Below are 22360 nucleotides of genomic sequence, written 5' to 3'. Positions count from 1 at the left end.
CTAAATGTTCGGCATTTTATCTAATATAGTTACAGAGATGTTTTGGATAATTAATGGTGCGGGAACATAATGGAAACCACGACATTTTGGCAGAGCATTCAAAAAACTTTGTTCTTAAAGCATACACGCTAAACAAAAGAGGCGTCAATATGAACATAAATCTGGTTCGGAATGCGTTCAATGGTTTGCATTGATATATTGTTACGTAAAAACAAATTTGTTATAATCGAATACCTTCTCAATACAACACCAGATATACAAAAGACTTAATCTTATCTATTTATGAAACATTACAAACTGCATAATTATGTATTCTTATTCTGTTTTCCAGAGCTATGTCTATTTCGTTGCAATGACGTCATTATAAAAATTTAAATCCGATTAATACATTATGCATCTTGTCAGGTTATTTTTTCTATATTTTTTTCAATACTGACAATTCAAATTGATAATAGTAAAATCACAAAAAGGTGTATATATTTTCTATTTTGTTTGTTGCAAATCATGGAGAAGTGGCTGAATGTGTACGTGTAAGTGACATTTACGTTGCGCAAAGTTCTGATAACCGGTGTCCGGTCCCCGGATTTTTTACATTATTAAAATGTGTTATGTACTGGTTAAGAACAGTACAGGACATTGTTAAGAATCAGTCCTATATACACATCAGGACAGTCCACGTTGAACGCTATGTTTTGTTCTTAATGCCGTTGTTAGTAAAGTTTTAAACGAAAATAACGATGTTCATTTATTGACTTCAATTAGGCCTTTCATATTATTGAAATAGAAATTGCTTATGGTTAAATTGTAGGTTTGACATTTTTTTTTTAAATCATAAAGTATTGTTAAAACATGTATAAATATAAAGACAGAGGTCAATGTTGTTTTGTTTTAATGTTCTCTTGGTTTGAAACATGGTTGAAATATTGCCGCCTTACTTTTTTCGAGATTTAAAGATACGTTTGATAGCGGTACTATCACAGATGATATATCCTTTATATTAACTTCATTTGCCGGTGATATGGTTATTCTGTTGAAGAAATACAAAAAAAGTCTTGACCTCTTACACGAAGATTGTCAATCGTGGGGTTGAGAAGTTAAATATTTGTTGTTTTCTATTCAAGTCAAGTATTGAATTTATGGTCGTGAAATGTGGGGATTTAATAAGAATAAGAAAATAGAGCATGTACTTTTGAAATTCTGTAAACAATTATTACATGTTGAACAAATAACTTGTACACGAGCTATATTGAGATGGGAGAGGGCTGTAACAGATGTTGGCAAAATTCGTAGCCCAATTCTCTACATGTTTGGTTTTATATTGTTCGCTTTAAATATTGTGTCAAACTTTGTATTGCTATTGTCGTTGTATTTTTTTGCTTTTATGCAATAAGATATACGTTAATTTAAAACAGTAGGTAGTTATCCGCTTAAGATTAAAAAAAAAAGAATTTAAGCTTATTATTGCACAAAGATTGTACGAACATTGGTTACTGACGTTTCAGAGGCAAGAAATTGGAGCTCTAATGTTAAGTATTCATTTGACAATGCAGGTTTAACATCCACATGTATAGAGAGATTACAAATATATTTTAATAGTTGTTGTATTGGACAAAGTTCCAAAAACATATCACATTGATTTTTCAAAGTTAAGGCTACGCATTGAAACTGACCGATATCTCAATTATAGAATTAACCAAAATAAAAAAAAATGCTGTGGATCTGGCGTTTAAGAAGATGAGTACCAATTTGTATGTATTTGTAATACTTACGAAACTTTTTGAAAACATATGATAAGAAAACTTAAGTGATGCAAAAATTATCACTTTTACAAACAATGAACACTAGTATTCTTTAGCGGTTATGCAAATATTTTCCTGAAGCTTTTGTTATGTGTTCAAATATTTTTAAAAAATTGTAAGTATCATTAAAAAAATAATTTATTCTAACTGGATGTACTACATGACATTGTAACCTCGCTTTTCTTTGTAGCTGTTATTGTATGCATAAAATATGTGTTACATGCATCTGCATCAGTTTATGGTAAGGATTCACGAAAATGGTGTTTTTTCCTCTTTCACTTAATATATACTAAATGGTTTTAAGCTGAAATGCTTGTCATGTCACGTGATTAATTATGTTAATTAAATAAAGAATGTAGCAAGAAACAACTATACGTTAACGTTACTTAATAAATATATTTGAATCTTGAATCTTTAATCTATATACAGTCGAGACCCGTTGGCTCGATATCGCTTGGCTCGAATTTCTCTAAAGGGCTGATTTAGTTTTACTCATTATAAGCATTCCCGCTGGGCTCGATTTTCGCGAGGCTCGAAGTTTTTTAGCCGGTCCCTGGGATATCGAGCAAACGGGTTTCGACTGTAGACTGTATTACAACATAAATAAAATAGCTGATAACTCGTATCGTTGAATGAGGTTACCAGGCAACAAAAGTACAACTATTAATGGCTAGAATACATATAGTAATGCTACAGACGACATCAGTTACCTACACCGCAGGTCACGGAGCATGCGCCGAAGTCTGTTGCTATCCACTGGAACCGGATGCCGCTTTTGTCGATAAGGTGGCACGTGCTGTTTTTCCCGCCACAAACACCGCACATATCCGTCTGCATTTCTGAGTACAGCTCGTGATCACAACCAACAGGCTGCAGGGGAATTATTAGAACTAGATCTACAGTGTTGAAAAGAATAGCGAATGAAGCGATATGCAATCAATGTAGGTATCCGGTTATGTCATAACTGGTTATTCTAATGGGGAAAAGGTTTTTACTGACATAAAAGTTGTACTCCCACAGATTGAACGCTATGACAACTTTTTTCTATTTACTTTTGTCTTGAAACGAGCAAATTTATGCGACATGCATGGAAACGCGTCATAAATAAGACTGCTGGCAAAAATTAGATCGCGGATTTTTATTTTTTAGTTCAAAAATTGATGTGTTATGCATTTTTCTTAAACCGTTACGCTTTTTGCCATAAAGCATTAATTTTCGAACGGAAATATGAAAGTCTGCGATCTGATCTATTGTCAACAGTCTTTTATCACTGGTTTGCAAATATTTACGCAAAAATTTGCTCATTCCGAGATAAAACATTTTTTTTTAAAGTTGTAAAAAGGTAAATCTGTGAGAGTGCAGGTTTAATTGACATACCACACAAAGTCCGTTGATACACATGTCCAGGGAGTCATCTCGGCATCGGGTTCCGTCCAGGACTTTGGGAGCCAATATCGCCACCATGTTGGTCCCTTCCGCCAGGCAGGACAACGCGCACGGGTTCTTCCGTTCATGGTAGGGCACCCACAGGAAACTGTATCCCGAGTAGGAGGCGTCGTTGTAGGCGGCGCACTGTTCCGTCCGGAAGTCTGGGGTACCTGGCGGGCAGGGCTGAAATGCAGATTTGCTGAGCAGCATGCGAAAGAAATACTAAGAAATAAATTCAAAAAAGAGAAGTCAAAAAAAGAGAAGTGAAAACTGCGTATATTAAGTTGTCATTTTCTGTCCAAACTTTAAAACTGCCCATTGAACGCTGTCATACTATATAGGAGAATGCAACCGTTACTCCACAACAACACTGTCCGTCTGCCTAAAAGAATTAAGATTAACGAAACAAAGTATCACCCAGGCTTACCTTCGTGTTGCAAGACGTGTATTTGATGCCTCTGTCTGGACAGTCATAGCCGGGGACGCCAGAGCAGCGCCGCGTCTTGTAGCGCGCACCTCCGTCGCATGTACGGGAACACTCGCTCCACCGGCTCCACTCCGCCCAACCACTTCCGGCCACGTGACACATCACCAGCTGCAGATAATAATGTATTAATCAATGTTTTGCCACGCCTGGAAGCGGGCATTGACGGAGCTTAAACAATAATGATTCCCGATTGTCGTTATTTTGATATGCCCGACGGGTGAGAAACCCATCCGAGAAAGATTTGCCTCTAGAACAGCACCTATCCCAGGTATATTGACAAACTCCCCTGAATGCTAAAAAACCGATCTTTAGATGTAACAAGTTTTGAGATTTGTCTGAATCCCCTGTGTGTGGTCCAGCCTACTTCCCAACCATCCAGTGGGGGAATAACATTAATACATTATTCAGCAAGCATGAACAGAAAAATATATAACCGCAATCCTGCACAGAAATAATCTGCTACAAGAGTGATTTGCCTTTTTTACTAGGAAATTCATCATACTATGTTGGATCACTGTCATAACTTGACATAGGGATGGTTCTAGAATGTGACGTCAAAGGGGGCGTTACTTAGGAGCGTAAGCTTTAGACTTGCGCCCCTCCCTCAGAATCGAGATTTATTTAGCTTAAATGGGGGGGGGGGGGGGGGGGGGGACTAATGAGCTCTGTCATTATCTTACGTAATTTAACTTCAACTGTGTAAAACTGTATGGGTGTGAGCCATTATCTCACGTTAAGTGCCTTTAACGGTGTATATGTGTATGGATGTGCTTCATTATATTTCGTAATGTCCCTTTAACAATGTAAAACTGTATGGACGTGTTTCATTATTTCACGTAATGTGCCTTTAACGGTGTAAAAACTGTATGGAAGTGTTTCGTTATTTCACGTTATGTGCCTTTAACGGTGTAAAATATCTATGTGGATGTGTTTCATTATTGCACGTAATGTGCCTTTAACGGTGTAAAAACTGTATGGCCATGATGTGTTTCATTATTGCACGTAATGTGCCTTTAACGGTGTTAAAACTGAATGGCCATGATGTGTTTCATTATTGCACGTAATGTGCCTTTAACGGTGTAAAATCTGTATGGCCATGATGTTTTTCATTATTGCACGTAATGTGCCTTTAACGGTGTAAAAACTGCATGGCCATGATGTGTTTCATTATTGCACGTAATGTGCCTTTAACGGTGTTAAAACTGTATGGCCATGATGTGTTTCATTATTGCACGTAATGTGCCTTTAACGGTGTAAAAACTGTATGGCCATGATGTTTTTCTTTATGGCACGTAATGTGCCTTTAACGGTGTAAAAACTGTATGGCCATGATGTGTTTCATTATTGCACGTAATGTGCCTTTAACGGTGTAAAATATCTCTGTGGATGTGTTTCATTATTGCACGTAATGTGCCTTTAACGGTGTAAAAACTGTATGGCAATGATGTGTTTCATTATTGCACGTAATGTACCTTTAACGGTGTAAAAACCGTATGGAAGTGTTTCATTATTTCACGTTATGTGCCTTTAACGGTGTAAAATATCTCCGTGGATGTGTTTCATTATTGCACGTAATGTGCCTTTAACGGTGTTAAAATTGTATGGCCATGATGTGTTTCATTATTGCACATAATGTGCCTTTAACGGTGTTAAAACTGTATGGCCATGATGTGTTTCATTATTGCACGTAATGTGCCTTTAACGGTGTTAAAACTGTATGGCCATGATGTGTTTCATTATTGCACGTAATGTGCCTTTAACGGTGTTAAAACTGTATGGCCATGATGTGTTTCATTATTGCACGTAATGTGCCTTTAACGGTGTGTATGGCCATGATGTGTTTCATTATTGCACGTAATGTGCCTTTAACGGTGTAAAAACTGTATGGCCATGATGTGTTTCATTATTGCACGTAATGTGCCTTTAACGGTGTAAAAACTGTATGGTCATGATGTGTTTCATTATTGCACGTAATGTGCCTTTAACGGTGTAAAAACTGTATGGCCATGATGTGTTTCATTATTGCACGTAATGTACCTTTAACGGTGTTAAAACTGTATGGCCATGATGTGTTTCATTATTGCGGTAATGTGCCTTTAACGGTGTTAAAACTGTATGGCCATGATGTGTTTCATTATTGCACGTAATGTACCTTTAACGGTGTTAAAACTGTATGGCCATGATGTGTTTCATTATTGCACGTAATGTACCTTTAACGGTGTTAAAACTGTATGGCCATGATGTGTTTCATTATTGCACGTAATGTGCCTTCAACGGTGTAAAAACTGTATGGCCATGATGTGTTTCATTATTGCACGTAATGTGCCTTCAACGGTGTAAAAACTGTATGGCCATGATGTGTTTCATTATTGCACGTAATGTGCCTTCAACGGTGTAAAAACTGTATGGCCATGATGTGTTTCATTATTGCACGTAATGTGCCTTCAACGGTGTTAAAACTGTATGGCCATGATGTGTTTCATTATTGCACGTAATGTGCCTTTAACGGTGTTAAAACTGTATGGCCATGATGTGTTTCATTATTGCGGTAATGTGCCTTTAACGGTGTAAAAACTGTATGGCCATGATGTGTTTCATTATTGCACGTAATGTGCCTTTAACGGTGTTAAAACTGTATGGCCATGATGTGTTTCATTATTGCACGTAATGTGCCTTTAACGGTGTTAAAACTGTATGGCCATGATGTGTTTCATTATTGCACGTAATGTGCCTTTAACGGTGTTAAAACTGTATGGCCATGATGTGTTTCATTATTGCACGTAATGTGCCTTTAACGGTGTAAAAACTGTATGGCCATGATGTGTTTCATTATTGCACGTAATGTGCCTTTAACGGTGTAAAAACTGTATGGCCATGATGTGTTTCATTATTGCACGTAATGTGCCTTTAACGGTGTAAAAACTGTATGGCCATGATGTGTTTCATTATTGCAGATAATGTGCCTTTAACGGTGTAAAAACTGTATGGCCATGATGTGTTTCATTATTGCACGTAATGTACCTTTAACGGTGTTAAAACTGTATGGCCATGATGTGTTTCATTATTGCGGTAATGTGCCTTTAACGGTGTTAAAACTGTATGGCCATGATGTGTTTCATTATTGCACGTAATGTACCTTTAACGGTGTTAAAACTGTATGGCCATGATGTGTTTCATTATTGCACGTAATGTACCTTTAACGGTGTAAAAACTGTATGGCCATGACGTGTTTCATTATTGCACGTAATGTGCCTTTAACGGTGTTAAAACTGTATGGCCATGATGTGTTTCATTATTGCACGTAATGTGCCTTTAACGGTGTTAAAACTGTATGGCCATGATGTGTTTCATTATTGCACGTAATGTGCCTTTAACGGTGTAAAAACTGTATGGCCATGATGTGTTTCATTATTGCAGATAATGTGCCTTTAACGGTGTAAAAACTGTATGGCCATGATGTGTTTCATTATTGCACGTAATGTGCCTTTAACGGTGTTAAAACTGTATGGCCATGATGTGTTTCATTATTGCACGTAATGTGCCTTTAACGGTGTAAAAACTGTATGGCCATGATGTGTTTCATTATTGCACGTAATGTGCCTTCAACGGTGTAAAAACTGTATGGCCATGATGTGTTTCATTATTGCACGTAATGTGCCTTTAACGGTGTAAAAACTGTATGGCCATGATGTGTTTCATTATTGCACGTAATGTGCCTTTAACGGTGTAAAAACTGTATGGCCATGATGTGTTTCATTATTGCACGTAATGTGCCTTTAACGGTGTAAAAACTGTATGGCCATGATGTGTTTCATTATTGCAGATAATGTGCCTTTAACGGTGTAAAAACTGTATGGCCATGATGTGTTTCATTATTGCACGTAATGTACCTTTAACGGTGTTAAAACTGTATGGCCATGATGTGTTTCATTATTGCGGTAATGTGCCTTTAACGGTGTTAAAACTGTATGGCCATGATGTGTTTCATTATTGCACGTAATGTACCTTTAACGGTGTTAAAACTGTATGGCCATGATGTGTTTCATTATTGCACGTAATGTACCTTTAACGGTGTTAAAACTGTATGGCCATGATGTGTTTCATTATTGCACGTAATGTGCCTTTAACGGTGTTAAAACTGTATGGCCATGATGTGTTTCATTATTGCACGTTATGTGCCTTTAACGGTGTTAAAACTGTATGGCCATGATGTGTTTCATTATTGCACGTAATGTGCCTTTAACGGTGTTAAAACTGTATGGCCATGATGTGTTTCATTATTGCACGTAATGTGCCTTTAACGGTGTTAAAACTGTATGGCCATGATGTGTTTCATTATTGCACGTAATGTGCCTTTAACGGTGTAAAAACTGTATGGCCATGATGTGTTTCATTATTGCACGTAATGTGCCTTTAACGGTGTAAAAACTGTATGGCCATGATGTGTTTCATTATTGCAGATAATGTGCCTTTAACGGTGTAAAAACTGTATGGCCATGATGTGTTTCATTATTGCACGTAATGTACCTTTAACGGTGTTAAAACTGTATGGCCATGATGTGTTTCATTATTGCGGTAATGTGCCTTTAACGGTGTTAAAACTGTATGGCCATGATGTGTTTCATTATTGCACGTAATGTACCTTTAACGGTGTTAAAACTGTATGGCCATGATGTGTTTCATTATTGCACGTAATGCACCTTTAACGGTGTTAAAACTGTATGGCCATGATGTGTTTCATTATTGCACGTAATGTGCCTTTAACGGTGTTAAAACTGTATGGCCATGATGTGTTTCATTATTGCACGTAATGTGCCTTTAACGGTGTTAAAACTGTATGGCCATGATGTGTTTCATTATTGCACGTTATGTGCCTTCAACGGTGTTAAAACTGTATGGCCATGATGTGTTTCATTATTGCACGTAATGTGCCTTCAACGGTGTAAAAACTGTATGGCCATGATGTGTTTCATTATTGCACGTAATGTGCCTTCAACGGTGTAAAAACTGTATGGCCATGATGTGTTTCATTATTGCACGTAATGTGCCTTTAACGGTGTTAAAACTGTATGGCCATGATGTGTTTCATTATTGCACGTAATGTGCCTTTAAAGGTGTAAAAACTGTATAATTGTGTTTCATTACCTCACATAATGTACTTTTAACGAGGTAAACCTGTATGAATGTTTTTCACTATTCCACGTAATGTGCCTTAAACGATGTAAAAACCCTAGGGATGTGTTTCATAATTTCACGTTATGTGCCTTTAACGGTGTAAAAAACGTATGGACGTGTCGTAATGTACCTTTAACAATGTAAAAACAAATTATGAAGGTGTTCCATTGCCTCACGTTATGTGCCTTTAACGGTGTAAAAACTGCATGAATGTGATTCAATATATCACGCAGTGTACCTTTAAAACATGTATAGATGTTATTCATTATCTGCCAGAGTATTCCTTTATTTTTTTTATTAAAATCTGGATGGATCTATTTCATCATCTTGCAGAAAAAAAATCCTTTATAAAGTAAAAACGCATGAAGTATGGATATGTGCTATCATCGGACAGAGCATACCTTAAAATCTGGATGTACCTGTGTCATTTCTTAACCATGTTGCAGTGATTAAAAGCTAATACATATTTTTATAATTCTTGAGAAAGAAACAAGTAAATACTGACAGCTGTTTTCCCCGGTAAATCTATTTCCAATTAATGTAGTAAGTATGTAAAGTGATACGATAGTTAACGAAAATAACACTCGTTCAAGATCGTCGTTTAGTTAAGGATTTGTGAATGGAAAATCTAATTAAAGGGCTTCTTTGGCGCAGCTGTTTTCATTTTGTGGTATGTACCTAGTGCAAGTGTTTCGTTCTTTACCGAATTGCCATGAAAATGTTGATTTAGAACATAAACATCCAAACACATGCAGGAAGCATTTCCGATCAATCACATTACATTTTATATGAAATTCATTGAATGTCAATAAAAACTCCATGAACAATATTTTAGTATCTCCCAATGACGCAAATATGCTTAATCATCATAGAAAAGTGAAATACTTCAAATAGCAAGCAATTTTCGCATAATTCAATATCTCCCGTATCCGCATTGAAAAGAGAAGGTTTGACCGTCCCGCTTCCCGGGTAGCGATTGTTGATGGTGAAAATCCCATTTACCTAGCGCCCCGGGGGTCGGGATGTAGGCCAATAGGCCAAGATTGCAATGCACTAAAAATCTACTTTCTCGAGTTTTCCACAGCGTGACTAAATTGCAAATTCCGAACAGTCTATCATAAATGTTCCTAATATAATAATAGCAATCATACTTTAATTTAATGATATATTTCTATAAGATTCCAGATAAAATAGCTTACAGAAAACGCCCGAATGTGTCATACGTTACGGGACAGGTCCTGTGATTAATTCACGTTTCGGAACAGGTCCTATGACGAATGTGTCAAACGTTTCGGGACAGGTCCTGTGATGAGTGCATTGCATCAGTTGCGAAACAGGTCCTGTGACGAATGTGTCACACGTTTCGGGACAGGTCCTGTGATTAATGCATTACATGTTGCTTGCAGAACAGGTATTATGACGAATGTGTCAAACGTTTCGGAACAGGTCCTGTGATTAATGCATTACACGTTGCGGAACAGGTCCTTTGACCATATCGTTATACGTTTCGTAACAGGTCCCAAAATTAACAAATCTGTAAATTGTTCCTTTGGCAAACGTGTCAAACATTTTGAAGTAGGTCCGAATATTCCGCACTTTTAGGGAAATGTTTTGGGACAAGTCCTATGACGAATTCCGCAACCGGTCCAGCTTATTATCTAGTATTTTTGTTTGTTTTCGTAACGTTTAAGTCGACAGGCAAGACAAAGTCCGGTACCGAATAGTTGTTTAAAAGATAAAAAAAAAAAACTTTCTAATGTTCAGCGCGAAATGCCTAATCGAATCGTTACATAATGGAGATTTGGCGGATGGATTGTGGTTGCCAGATCTTTTGTATATGACTAAATGTGAATGTGTCTAGCGATCCCATTGACGGAGGAGTGGGGCTAAACAATAAAACGACTTAATAGCTCATCCTGAAGACTTGAGACCTTCGCCTTATAACTAATCCTACTTCATTGATAAATCGGGCAGCATAACATAAATTGATATATTAACATAAATGCCTGCGTTTCAGACCCCCGTCAATGCAGCAATCAATTTTAACCACGCCCCCCCCCCCCCCCCCCCCGGTTCGGGGTATAACTGGGGAAGCCGGGGAAATGGGCCGTGTTTTGCTGTGGGACCTCCCTAGATGTCATTCATCGCAGGTTTCGCGGCATTTTGGGTACAAAATTACTCCTTTGACGAATATCCTCCCATCAACCGATGGGGGTAAAACTCCCCTTTTGGCTTCAAAATTCTGTTTAAGTCACACTTGGGGATGTGACGGGGTCAAGCCATAATGCAGCCATTATAGGGCGCGGGCAGACCTATATAAACTCAACAACAACATGGGCCGTGTTTATACCTTCCAGGTGGCCCCGCAGTGTCGGGTGAATGCGGTGGTTTTGTCTTCATGCCAAATATAGCGGGAAATTAGCCTTATCTAGGGTCCCTGTGGTGCGGGGGCATTTGAAGGGGGTTTTACCAGCAGATCGTCCCTGCAGGGAAAATCAAAGTCCCCGCTATTCACTGAACCTGGGGGGGGGGGGGGGGTACAATTGACTGGTGCATAAGCTGTGAACTAATTTAGTTAAGGTTCATTAAGTTTTAAGATAGTTTTGATATGCTTGAACTTACTGACTTAATTTACCTCTGAATATGTTGCGTAACCTAGAAAACGTTCCCTAAAACACTTTGGGCAAAATTGTCGACGTACTTTCGATAGAAAGATGTCATTGTAGACATGTGGTGTTGACTTAAACATAAAAGGTGATCACCTTACTTCGGAATGAAGAAAAGCGATTGTGACAAAAATTAAAGAGAAATATGATTTATGACAAAACAAACAGTGGTGTAAATGGATACCATCAAGGGGCCCAATTAGGCGTGTGACAGTAAGTCGAGAAGACCTCAGACACTCGGACCGACATATTTGTAAAGACAAATGACCGCTCTAGTGCCGCGGCGGCGGCGGCTGACACATTCCATCAAGCGAGACATTTGTTATTTGTTTCCGGACCATGACCGAGGGTGAAACAAGTGCTTTTGGCCGGGATTTGTGTATACGGGAATGTGGTAATGTTAAAAAAGACCCGGACAAGAGGGTGTGGATAGCTTCCACCCTGCTGTCCACCGCTGAGATCTGGTCCGACTTAGGTCCCCTCGACCTTTTTACAAACTGGTGACCAGATATAGCTGTTTCATTAGAACAGTTAAAGGTGCACTCTTACTCCCAAATAAGATTTACCACACTTAATACAACTATTTTGATATACCATAAAGTATGAATAAATGACGCTCTATTGCTCTCATGGAGGATACCGACTTAAATTTGAAAGAAAGGTGCAGAAAAAACAGTTCTTCTACATTACGAGACAATAGAAGATCACAGTAAATCTTTTAGCACTCACCAATCATTTAAAATCTGTGCGTTTTCAGGTATTAAATACACGGTTACAATCATGTTATCGGTAATTAATATTCTCCCTAAATGTATGATTTAGTAACTAGTCAAAGGTTTATCTCTCAAAATTTATGTTTGTTATACAAGTGTATGTATTGATTTTGAATAAGAGTGTTACTTTAATATTTATAATATATTACAGGTTTGATCTTTATTGCTGATTCGATCATGTCACGGATTTATTAAGGAATACGTAAAAATAAAAAAAATAAAAAAATACAATCTTATCCCTTTTGTACGGCGAACTTGTCGAAATGGTTGAAGAAATTATATATGAAACACAAACAACCTTTAAGTTATTGCTCAAAGTATTCATAACAAAACATGTCACTTGATGCGGAATTTAAAAAATTGGACATGCACAATTTAACTGCATCCCTACTGCCATAAACTTTGAAGTCTATTACTAGAAAGTATGCAAATTTATTATTTAATGGTGACATTTAAACATATATTATAGACGAAATTTAATCCAGCCTTCCTAATTGTGTCAACTAAAAATCACATTCTGTGCCTACTGCGCATTCCTTCGTATTTGTCAATTACCAACATTTGCATAATCTCTTATAAATGTAATTTTACGGTAGAAGGTATTTGAAAAATGAAGATATAGAAACTCAGGTTCAATAGTGGCGACGGAGTCTTAAAGGGACTCGCCCATGTGTTTTTTTTCACGGTCATACATCTGAAAACACTAATATTATAATTATTTTACTCTTTAATACCGAGACTACAGGAAAAATCATTAAAAGTATAAAACCTGGAGCGAACCAAGGCAGGTACAGCCAATCAAATCATAATAAGGTTACAGCAAAACCGCTGGCCCACAAAAGCTCTTACACAATCTAAGATGTAATTTACGCTTTAAGCCTTTATGCCAACGCGCGGGGGGGGGGGGGGGGGGGGGGTTGCTGACCTTACCCGCCTACCGGTTTGGTCCGGCACACCAATGCTGGTCTAGCTACGCCCCTGGCGTACCGGGATCGATCCCCGGCCTTGGGTTATGTGCGATTTGGTTTGTACTTTGTATCTTGTAAATAGCTAAATGTTAGTTTAAAGCATTGTTGTACAGATGTCTTCCCCGTCATCTTTTGCTTCGTATCTTTGATGTATTATGTTTCTTATAAACTCATGCTGTCATGTTATCTTAAATTTAGTTTATTTAATTAAACTTGAAAAACTGCTTTGTGGGTCACCAAACTGGACCAGTGGGCTTTCTCCCGGTTTTCAGGTTCCTTATATAACACAAGATCACACTCTCGCGCAACACCGGGCTTCGCATAAGTATAAAGCCTTCTTCACAGTCGCTTAAAATGATGAACGAAATACCTTATAGTGGGATGGTTTTTTTGCGATGCGTATTTTATTATTTTCTAGCTAAATACCCGCATCTGGCGAACCAATTACCTGCATACACGATTAAGCTTTATGCATATTGGTTTGCAGTCTGTCAGTCCTCAACTGTTAAGCACTTCAAAACAGCCTGGCTCCGCTCTCTGATTCATGTTATCACTATAAATGTGTTCATACGTAAGTGCAATCAGAATAATCCTTGGAAATATATTATGTCCCTTTTAGTCTTCTAAAGAGTGATTATTGTAATCGACCGAGCATCTGATGTTCTTTATGTTTATGTCTTTTTGGGGCGTAACTTTCACACCCTTCAAATACGACGAATACTTTACTTGCGTACATAACTATAGTTTGAGAATGGTGCTTATTCATGCATTTTAATGGCAAACGAACAAATACGTTACTTCAGCCAAGACACTAATCAGCAGCATACATTTTATATGACCTTGACCTTCATCTAAATCCCCTCCTTGACTTTCATTTACAAAGACCTTCAAAAACTCATTGTCTTTACGAATGACCTTGACCTACATTTGCAAATACCTTCAAAACCGCCTTGTCTTACATACAGTCTTGACCTTCATTTCACTCTCACTCTCAAATACATAGACATGTAAGTATGTCATTATAGGTCATTATATTAACGATGACTTTCGAAACCACATTGTCTTAACGTATTGCCTTGACCTACATTAACTTACCCTCCAATACCAAGACCTGTAAGTATGTCTTTGACTTACATTTACGTATGGTCATGGCCCACATTTAACTCTCCATCAAACACCCGAGACTTACACTACATTGACTTACATAGACAAATACCTCCAATACTGCCTTGTCTTTACGTATGGCATTGACCTATTTTTACAAAGACCTTCAATACTACCTTGCCTTTAAGAACGACCTTGACCTACATTTAACGTTCGCTCTCAAATACAAACACATGTAAGTCTGTTATATGTTATACCAAGTTATAACGACAGCATCTAATGAAGTCCTTTCTTTACATTGTGACATATCCTTTAAGTGACATTGACCTTTACACACGGTCTAAATTAATTTATGGTAACTGCATCCTCTACCCGAGAAATTACAAACAACGAGCGCGATGCGAGAGTGTACAATTTCAATCATTGTCAAGGGCTTTTTAATTAGTAGCTTGAAATAGCGTTGTAACATATTCGCGCGCTTCTTACTAGACTGTAGGAGTATTGTCTACTGGTTACCGTTTCTATATTTTATGAATATAAACGTAAAGCAAGAAACATCTCTTTTACAAGAACAGTGGCGACCATGTACCAAGACCATAAAATGTGGCATTAGAAATAAACCAACTAAGAGTGACCTTGACCTGGGACTGTTCAAGCATCACTCATAATAATTCAAGCCATGAAAGACAACATGGTACAATGCTGCCAGACTATTCACACGATGGGAAATGATAAAAACGCACAACAAATCATCACCGAACCTGGCATCGGAGTATTGTGGAAAAGTCACATTTCCGACGGTTGTTTTATGACTTTGTAACAGGTGTAGAAACATGATTGAAGTTTCCCCTGTTAATAATGAAATACCGGAATAAATATTTATAATAACTAAGACACATAATGCGATCATGTGCCATGATTTATGCCACTGGGTTACGGTTTGGGTTGCGCAACCCCGCATGTGGTAAAGGAATACATTATAGGCTTGTTTTCTCCATGATTTACTTAACGAAAAAATAGCAAGGTATTGCTATGGAAAACATATGGCGAGCGAAATAAAATAAATTGCATTCATGCATTCCATTCCACTCATATTAGCGGGTTTAAATTTGATAATGCGATACGTTTGCTTGGCAAGGCAAAACAAGACAAACTATTATAGTGTGTAGAGTATGATTTCGAGTTCGTTCTTAACACTTATTACAGTAGATTATATACACACATTGGGCCGATTTTTTAGAACTTTGTTTAAGTTAACACTGAGATTAACGGTATCACTCTTAACTTTTAAATGTGAAATATCTAATAATAATAATAATAATAATAATAATAATAATAATAATAATAATAATAATAATAATAATAACAACTTTATTTAACGAAGGTTACATACTAAGTGTACAATCATTACAGACATACATTTACTACTTATTTCCAGCATGGCCTTCACAAGATGTGGCCATGTATTTAAATACAACAAGTAAAGCTAAAGCGTTTGGTTCAAATCTTGTTAGAAATACTGCATATCATTAGTTTGTCCATTAAAATTCTAGTCAAAGTGCAGTAAAATATGTCCAGTTAACAATGATGACTTTAACAACGCTGTCCCGGACCGAGGAATTGACGTTAGAAGGATCGTAACTTAAGGGCACAATATTTTGACATTCGCCCCCCCCCCCCCCAGAACCGAAATTTAAATATTTCAAAATTTTGGAAAGTTCTACTATAACATGGTGCCATTTGAGCGTTTACTTTTTCCCTCCGATATTAGCAAAGAAAGTTAACTTGGACAATTTTAGGAGTACGCCACCCACCCCATGGAATATGGCCAAGGAGTTCCGATTGGGCGAAAATGACGTAACAAAAGGGATATTTTTATAATCTTTTTTATTTATGGTAATCGCATTAAAACAATTACATTACCCATCGTACGCCACTTGATTTTTGCTTTCATGAGGTAAATTTTCTGTCATTCTTGGTAATTGCACTTTTTGTGAACATTCAAACGGCGATGCAGATAACCGCACGTTTTGAATGCATTGCGGAAACAATTAGAAAACGGATATTTGCAACTCAGCAGGTTCTTGCCGCACAACCTATCTTAATGTTCAGATGCTTTTTGCGAGATGATGTTTTTGAAGGAAATAGTTTAATTATCAAATAATGAAAACATAAAGAAGCGAATAGATATGCAAAACATGTGGTACGTCTTTGTCTTGATCTTTGTAGAGAAAATTTCAAGTCGGAAAGACATAAGTGTCTTCCATGGCCGATTGTGTAAGATTATAAGTATCTTCCATGGCCGAGAGTGTAAGATAGGTTCATCCAAACCTGAGCGTAGGGTGTTTTGCGGAAACGAGGTTTAAGAAGTTCTGAGGAGAGTTCAGCATTATTTCTTGAAAGGAGCGTAAAACCTTTTCTATGGTGCCATTTGAAGCGAGAAATAATTTATTCGGATTTTATATATTCCCACAAGACAAGGTTTCCATGATGCTACAGACGACGGTTTTCAACAAGGGGGATACTTATGTGATTTCATTTAAAAGTTGTTCCATACGGGTACTTGTTTTATCTTTGCTCGTGTGCAAACGGAGAATTTTCCAGCGTGGCCAAATTTTTGGTTCAACTTATCTGTGGTGGGAGAAAGGTTCATCCGAACCGGAGCTTAGGGTGTAGATGAACCTATCATACACGAGCGGCCTTGATAGATGTATTTAAAAATTTTTTTTTACATACGGGGACTTTTTTTATCTTTGCCCGTGGGGAAGATAAGGATTTCCAGCATGGCCGTGCAGGACAAACTTTTCTCCCACCTCAGATAAGTAGATCCAATAATTTAACCATGCTAGAAATACTTATCTTGCCCACGGGCGAAGATAAAATGCCCATATGGAACTCCTTTTTAATGGTCACCACATTGTAATTACCTCCCTCGTTAAAGACTGTCGTCTGTAGCATCATGGAAACCTTGTTTTGTGGCAATATTTAGAACGCTAATTAATTCTTTCTCGCTTCAAATGTCACCATAAAACAGTTTTCACGCACCTTTCAAGAAATAATGCTTCACTCTCCTTAGAACTATTTAAAGACCGATTTGACTATTAATATAATCTGAATCACTGCGCGCATATCCATGACATTCACGAATTATTGGATATCCATACGCAATTATTTGAACAAAAGAGATCCGGCAAAAAATACATTTCTCTTAATTTTGTTTAACTGAGGTGTGAGAAAAAGCATCTACCCTAGCCGCTCGTGTAAGATAGGTTCACCCCGACCCTCGCGCAGGGTGTTTTGCGGAAACCGTCGGTAAACCTCGTTTCCGCAACACACCCTACGCTCGGGTCGGAATAAACCTATCTTACACTCTAGGCCATGGAAGATACTAATAATCTGGGGTGGGAAAAATTGGTATATTAGTTAAAGAATACGAGTATCTTTGCAGAGAATACCTCAAGCCGAATTTGTATTTACGTTAAAGAATATCTTTGTAGAAAAAACAAGTCGAAAGGGATGGGTATCCATGTTAAAGGATATACTTTTGTAGAGAAAACTTCAAGTCTGAGTTAAAGCATTATCTTTGAAGAGAACACTTCAAGTCTAAAGGCATTGGTGTCTAAGTTAAAAAATATCTGTGTAGAAAAAATAACAATCTTCAAGACGATAGGGATTGGTGTCCAAGTTTGAGAAAATGCACATGAAATCATCGTACACTGGAGAATATAAAAAAGAAAATTGATTTATAACCCTATAGCTGAACATTAAACCGATAAGCACTGCCTGTAGATATACTAGTTATACTGCATTCGTGGGTGTATAAGATCAATTCAATTCAACATAAAATCTGATACCGCTATTTACATCATTCTATATGTTTAGCATGTCAGATTATCCTATCTAATATTACATATCGGCTCACATATATCAAATTGTATTCGGTTGGAATCTTTTAAAAATTAACATTCATATAAGCGCAATTAACTTTGCACAGCACGATAACATCTAGTCAGACGAGCAGCGTTATGAAACTACATTCTTAAGTCGCAGGGGCGCTATGGAAGAAGTTTGATGTTTGGAGAAAAAGGAAACTTCAGAAAACGTATACACAAAGTCCGGATTGTGTGGCAAACTGCTGATTTTATCTCGGCCTTGCACACAGAAAGAAAGATTATGGACCGCTAGTCACACTACGGTTTAGATCTCAGATCAAAGACTCTTGATGAATGAGTCTGCTTACCAAGTTATTTTTTGTGAAACTTGTATGACGTATCTTTTCACACGCGTAATGTTCATACTGGTAAATTATATCAAATTCGAATATAATAAGTCACAAGTCAATTGTAACCACGGCCGCAGGTCCGGGGAATAGCGTGGATTTTAACGTTCGGTCTAGCCGACCCCGGGTAGCATCCCTGTCCTGCGGAGACAAACTGCTGGTAAAATCCCCTCCAACTGTCCATGCATCCCGGGGACATCCTAGGTAAGGCCCATCCATTTTACGCTATTTACCCTACACTGCGGGGCCATCTGTAAGGTAAACACACGGCCCATTTTCCCCGCTATTCCCGGTATACCCCGGACCTTGGAGTGGGGTGGGGGTGGTAACAATTGACTGGTGCATAGACAACACGTGCCACACAACATATGCGTTGAACAAGTGTGAAACGTGTGATTTCAAAATTCACATTGGTGACAAAAGTGCTTCAGTCGCGTGTCTTGAGCACATTTTCACAAAGTCTGTGAAATTGAGCTTTGTTTAACACAATGTTTGCCATCGAATTACCACTCTGCACATACTCTTCTCATAAAAAAATCAAGTTAATGATAAAACATTGTTAAACATGAATCAAAATGAGAGATGTCAGTCCAAGATTTCAAGCTGTCTCCATAATTTAATGCAGTGTATTGTGTCTACGTAGCATCAACGCGGGAGGTTGCGCTTTGTTAATTATTGTGGTCATTTGAAGACAGACGGCGGCTGTCAAGAAATTGGAGGCTTTTGTTTTGAAACAATTACAACGACAGTTGCCAACACGTTTATATAAAGAAAAAACATATAGACATTAAAAGCATAACGAATTCGCATTGCCAAGAATGCAAAATTTAATGTTTGTAAACTGAAAAATGACAAAACGTTGACGTGGAACCTAAATCTTACCACGATAAGTACGCTGATAATCTAAAATGCTTAAGTAAAAGTAAAATCTTAAATAGAGAATGACACTGGCTTGGGAAGCGACGTTATACGTTAGAAACTCATGTAGGTACTGAAATAAGTAACATTGATAATATTAGTTGAAAAACGATGATACTATATTAATACGGTATTGGCCTGACCGGTTACGATAGTAATATGATGCTGGCTGGAGTTACGATTTTAAATAGACGATGGCCCAAGTTACTTTGCTCGAGTAACGATAGAAATGAAGAGAACGTGATCTGATGATGAAAACGCTGGCGTAAGTAACGATACAATACGAGAGACGCTGACTGGAGATACGATGAAACTAATGTGCTGACCTGATTTATATCGATAAGAGCTTACTTGGGTAACGATGATAAAAAGACGCTGATATGAGTTACGATGATAAAAATGACGCTGACCTGAATTACGATGATAAAAAAGACGCTGACCTACTATGATCGTGTGAAACGCTGACGGGAGTTACTATGATCATGTGAAACGCTAACGGGAGTATTGATCATGTTATGAAACGCTGACGGGAGTTACTATGATCATGTGAAACGCTGACGGGAGTATTGATCATGTTATGAAACGCTGACGGGAGTTACTATGATCACGTGAAACGCTTACGGGAGTATTTATCATGTTATGAAACGCTGACGGGAGTTACTATGATCATGTGAAACGCTGACGGGAGTATCGATCATGTTATGAAACGCTGGCGGGAGTTACTATGATCACGTGAAACGCTGACGGGAGTATTGATCATGTTATGAAACGCTGACGGGAGTTACGATGATATTAAAAAGTGAAATACACTGAGACGAGAAATGATAATAAGACACATTGAAATGTCAGCGACATTTGTCATAAGGCCATAATGACCAGAGTTACGTTGATAATAAGAAAACATTGTAACGGGTACCGATAAGCTACCGTCTAGATTTCCAATTAAAATAAAGAAGGCCCTGAGTTATAAGAATGAAGAAAGGAGGCTGACCTGAGTTACGACGATAATAAGACATGATGCTGTAGTCGACACCATCTTAGTCCTCAGTGAAGCTTCCAGGCCACCATAGCGTCATTAAACCAATCTTGAAAGCCAACAGCACAGCACGCCAAATAACAATTCTCTCGAACGTCCAAGCGATGGTGCTGTACTTGTAGTTTTCAGTTGACTTGTGTTCGTTCAAACGCACTGCCTGCGTTTTATGAGTTCATTTGCATTCAACTGCAACTCACCTTTTCACACACGTTTAACAGGTTACAGACTTTTAACATTATTTTTCTCTATCCGATAACATACGAAAATAAATGAATCAATTTGTTAAGAAAATCTTCCTTAAAACAAAAATCTGTCAGCAGCTTTTCCAAGTGGCACTGTTGTCTTAATAGGCAAATCGATTGATTGATTTCGAAACTGTCAGTAAGGGTGACATGTCATCGACCTCAGCCACTCACACTCCGCTTTTAAAGCGTACTTGACACCAGTATCAAATTTGCACAAAACAACTTATCGCTTAATGTAAACTTTAAAACAGCTAAATCAGAAAAGATTTCATCTAATCATGATATATTTGCTAGCTAATGAAATCCCGATGATTAAAATATCGTTCATCATGCATCGCCGTTTTCAATTCAATTATCGAATATTTTTATATCCAAATTTATGGTTATGCTGTAACGCTTGATGTTCTAATGCACTTTTTGAAATTGATGTATTATAAGTATGTGTCAATTATTTAAGTGAAATATGCACATTTAAAACTCCAAAGCAGTAAAGAAATTTAGTTAAAATTGCATTTGTCATTGGTGCGGTAAATCCTTCTACTTAAATCACACAGTAGTCTACACTGCATGTATCCCGTAGTAAACTGACATACAGTGTTCGCTACCGAGTTCATAAAACATTTGGAGAAGAAGCTTAAACCGCCATCTAACTTAAAGCATCTTTCATCGCGTGAAGTAAGAAAACTCCCTCGCGGTCGCGCAACATACAACAGATGTGAACTGGAGGCAATAGTGGAGATGTATTGACATTGGATCGTAGTGTCGAAAGACTTCTCGTTTCTTTATTATACGTTACCGTGTTTCAACTAATGCTAGTAGTTCGTGCCATTGAAACATACATGTAGCTTTTGTATTTGCGAATATCTCAACATTGTTTAACTTTGAATGATGTGTAAAGATTGTTTACATGAATTGCAAATTGCCAGTATTAATTTTGTCAAATTGAGTATTGACGAAAGGCTTAACCACATTTACTATAGGATCAAGGGTTTGGGCGAACCCGGCGCACCCCCCCCCCCCCTCCATATTTCCCCTCTTAATCGTCCAAGTTTACTTTGTATGTCGATATCCGGGAGCAAAAAAGTAATAAAATAAGCTCAAAATGCACCATTGCGGACTAGAAATTGGTTAATTTTTCAAAGGGGAGTACCCCCCCCCCCAACACACGCACGCACGCACGCACGCACGCACGCACGCACGCACGCACACACACACACACACACACACCCCCACACACGCCAACATTATAACATTATAAACTATTTAAATTTCGGGCGCATGTCAAAAGGTTGTGCCCTCAAATTACTTTACCTTTAACGTCAATTACTGGATCCGCCCCTGGGATTGCTCAAACGTTAAGAAGGCGTTAAATACATTTCCCGATACCAGGATCATTTAAAAACCAACTAGGAAGCAGCGGTGGATTTTTTTGTTTGAGTAATTAAGAAAAACTCCACTTGTATAAACTAGGAAAGCAGTTCG

At 37.8% G+C, this 22360-nt stretch overlaps 1 protein-coding gene across 2 annotated transcripts in view; it reads right to left on the bottom strand.

The window, feature by feature from the left end:
- LOC128226604 (ADAMTS-like protein 3) overlaps positions 1 to 21582 on the bottom strand; it is a 33646-nt gene extending 12064 nt beyond the window's left edge. The window contains exons 1-4 of one of the 2 annotated variants that reach the window (XM_052936564.1): positions 20589 to 21582; positions 3655 to 3822; positions 3177 to 3410; positions 2514 to 2669 (exon numbers count right to left, since the gene is read on the bottom strand). In XM_052936564.1, the coding sequence (XP_052792524.1) occupies positions 2514 to 2669; positions 3177 to 3410; positions 3655 to 3822; positions 20589 to 20633 (603 nt within the window). In that variant the 5' untranslated portion in view covers positions 20634 to 21582. Of the gene's footprint in view, positions 1 to 2509; positions 2670 to 3176; positions 3411 to 3654; positions 3823 to 20588 lie in introns of both variants that reach the window. The other variant, XM_052936563.1, reaches the window with a different exon arrangement.
- Between the last annotated feature and the right edge of the window lie 778 nt (positions 21583 to 22360).

Source organism: Mya arenaria, chromosome 3 (assembly GCF_026914265.1).
Source record: "Mya arenaria isolate MELC-2E11 chromosome 3, ASM2691426v1".
NCBI lineage: Eukaryota > Metazoa > Mollusca > Bivalvia > Myida > Myidae > Mya > Mya arenaria.
The sequence above is the reverse complement of the archived record's forward strand: the minus strand, read 5'-3'. Positions and strand labels throughout refer to the sequence as shown.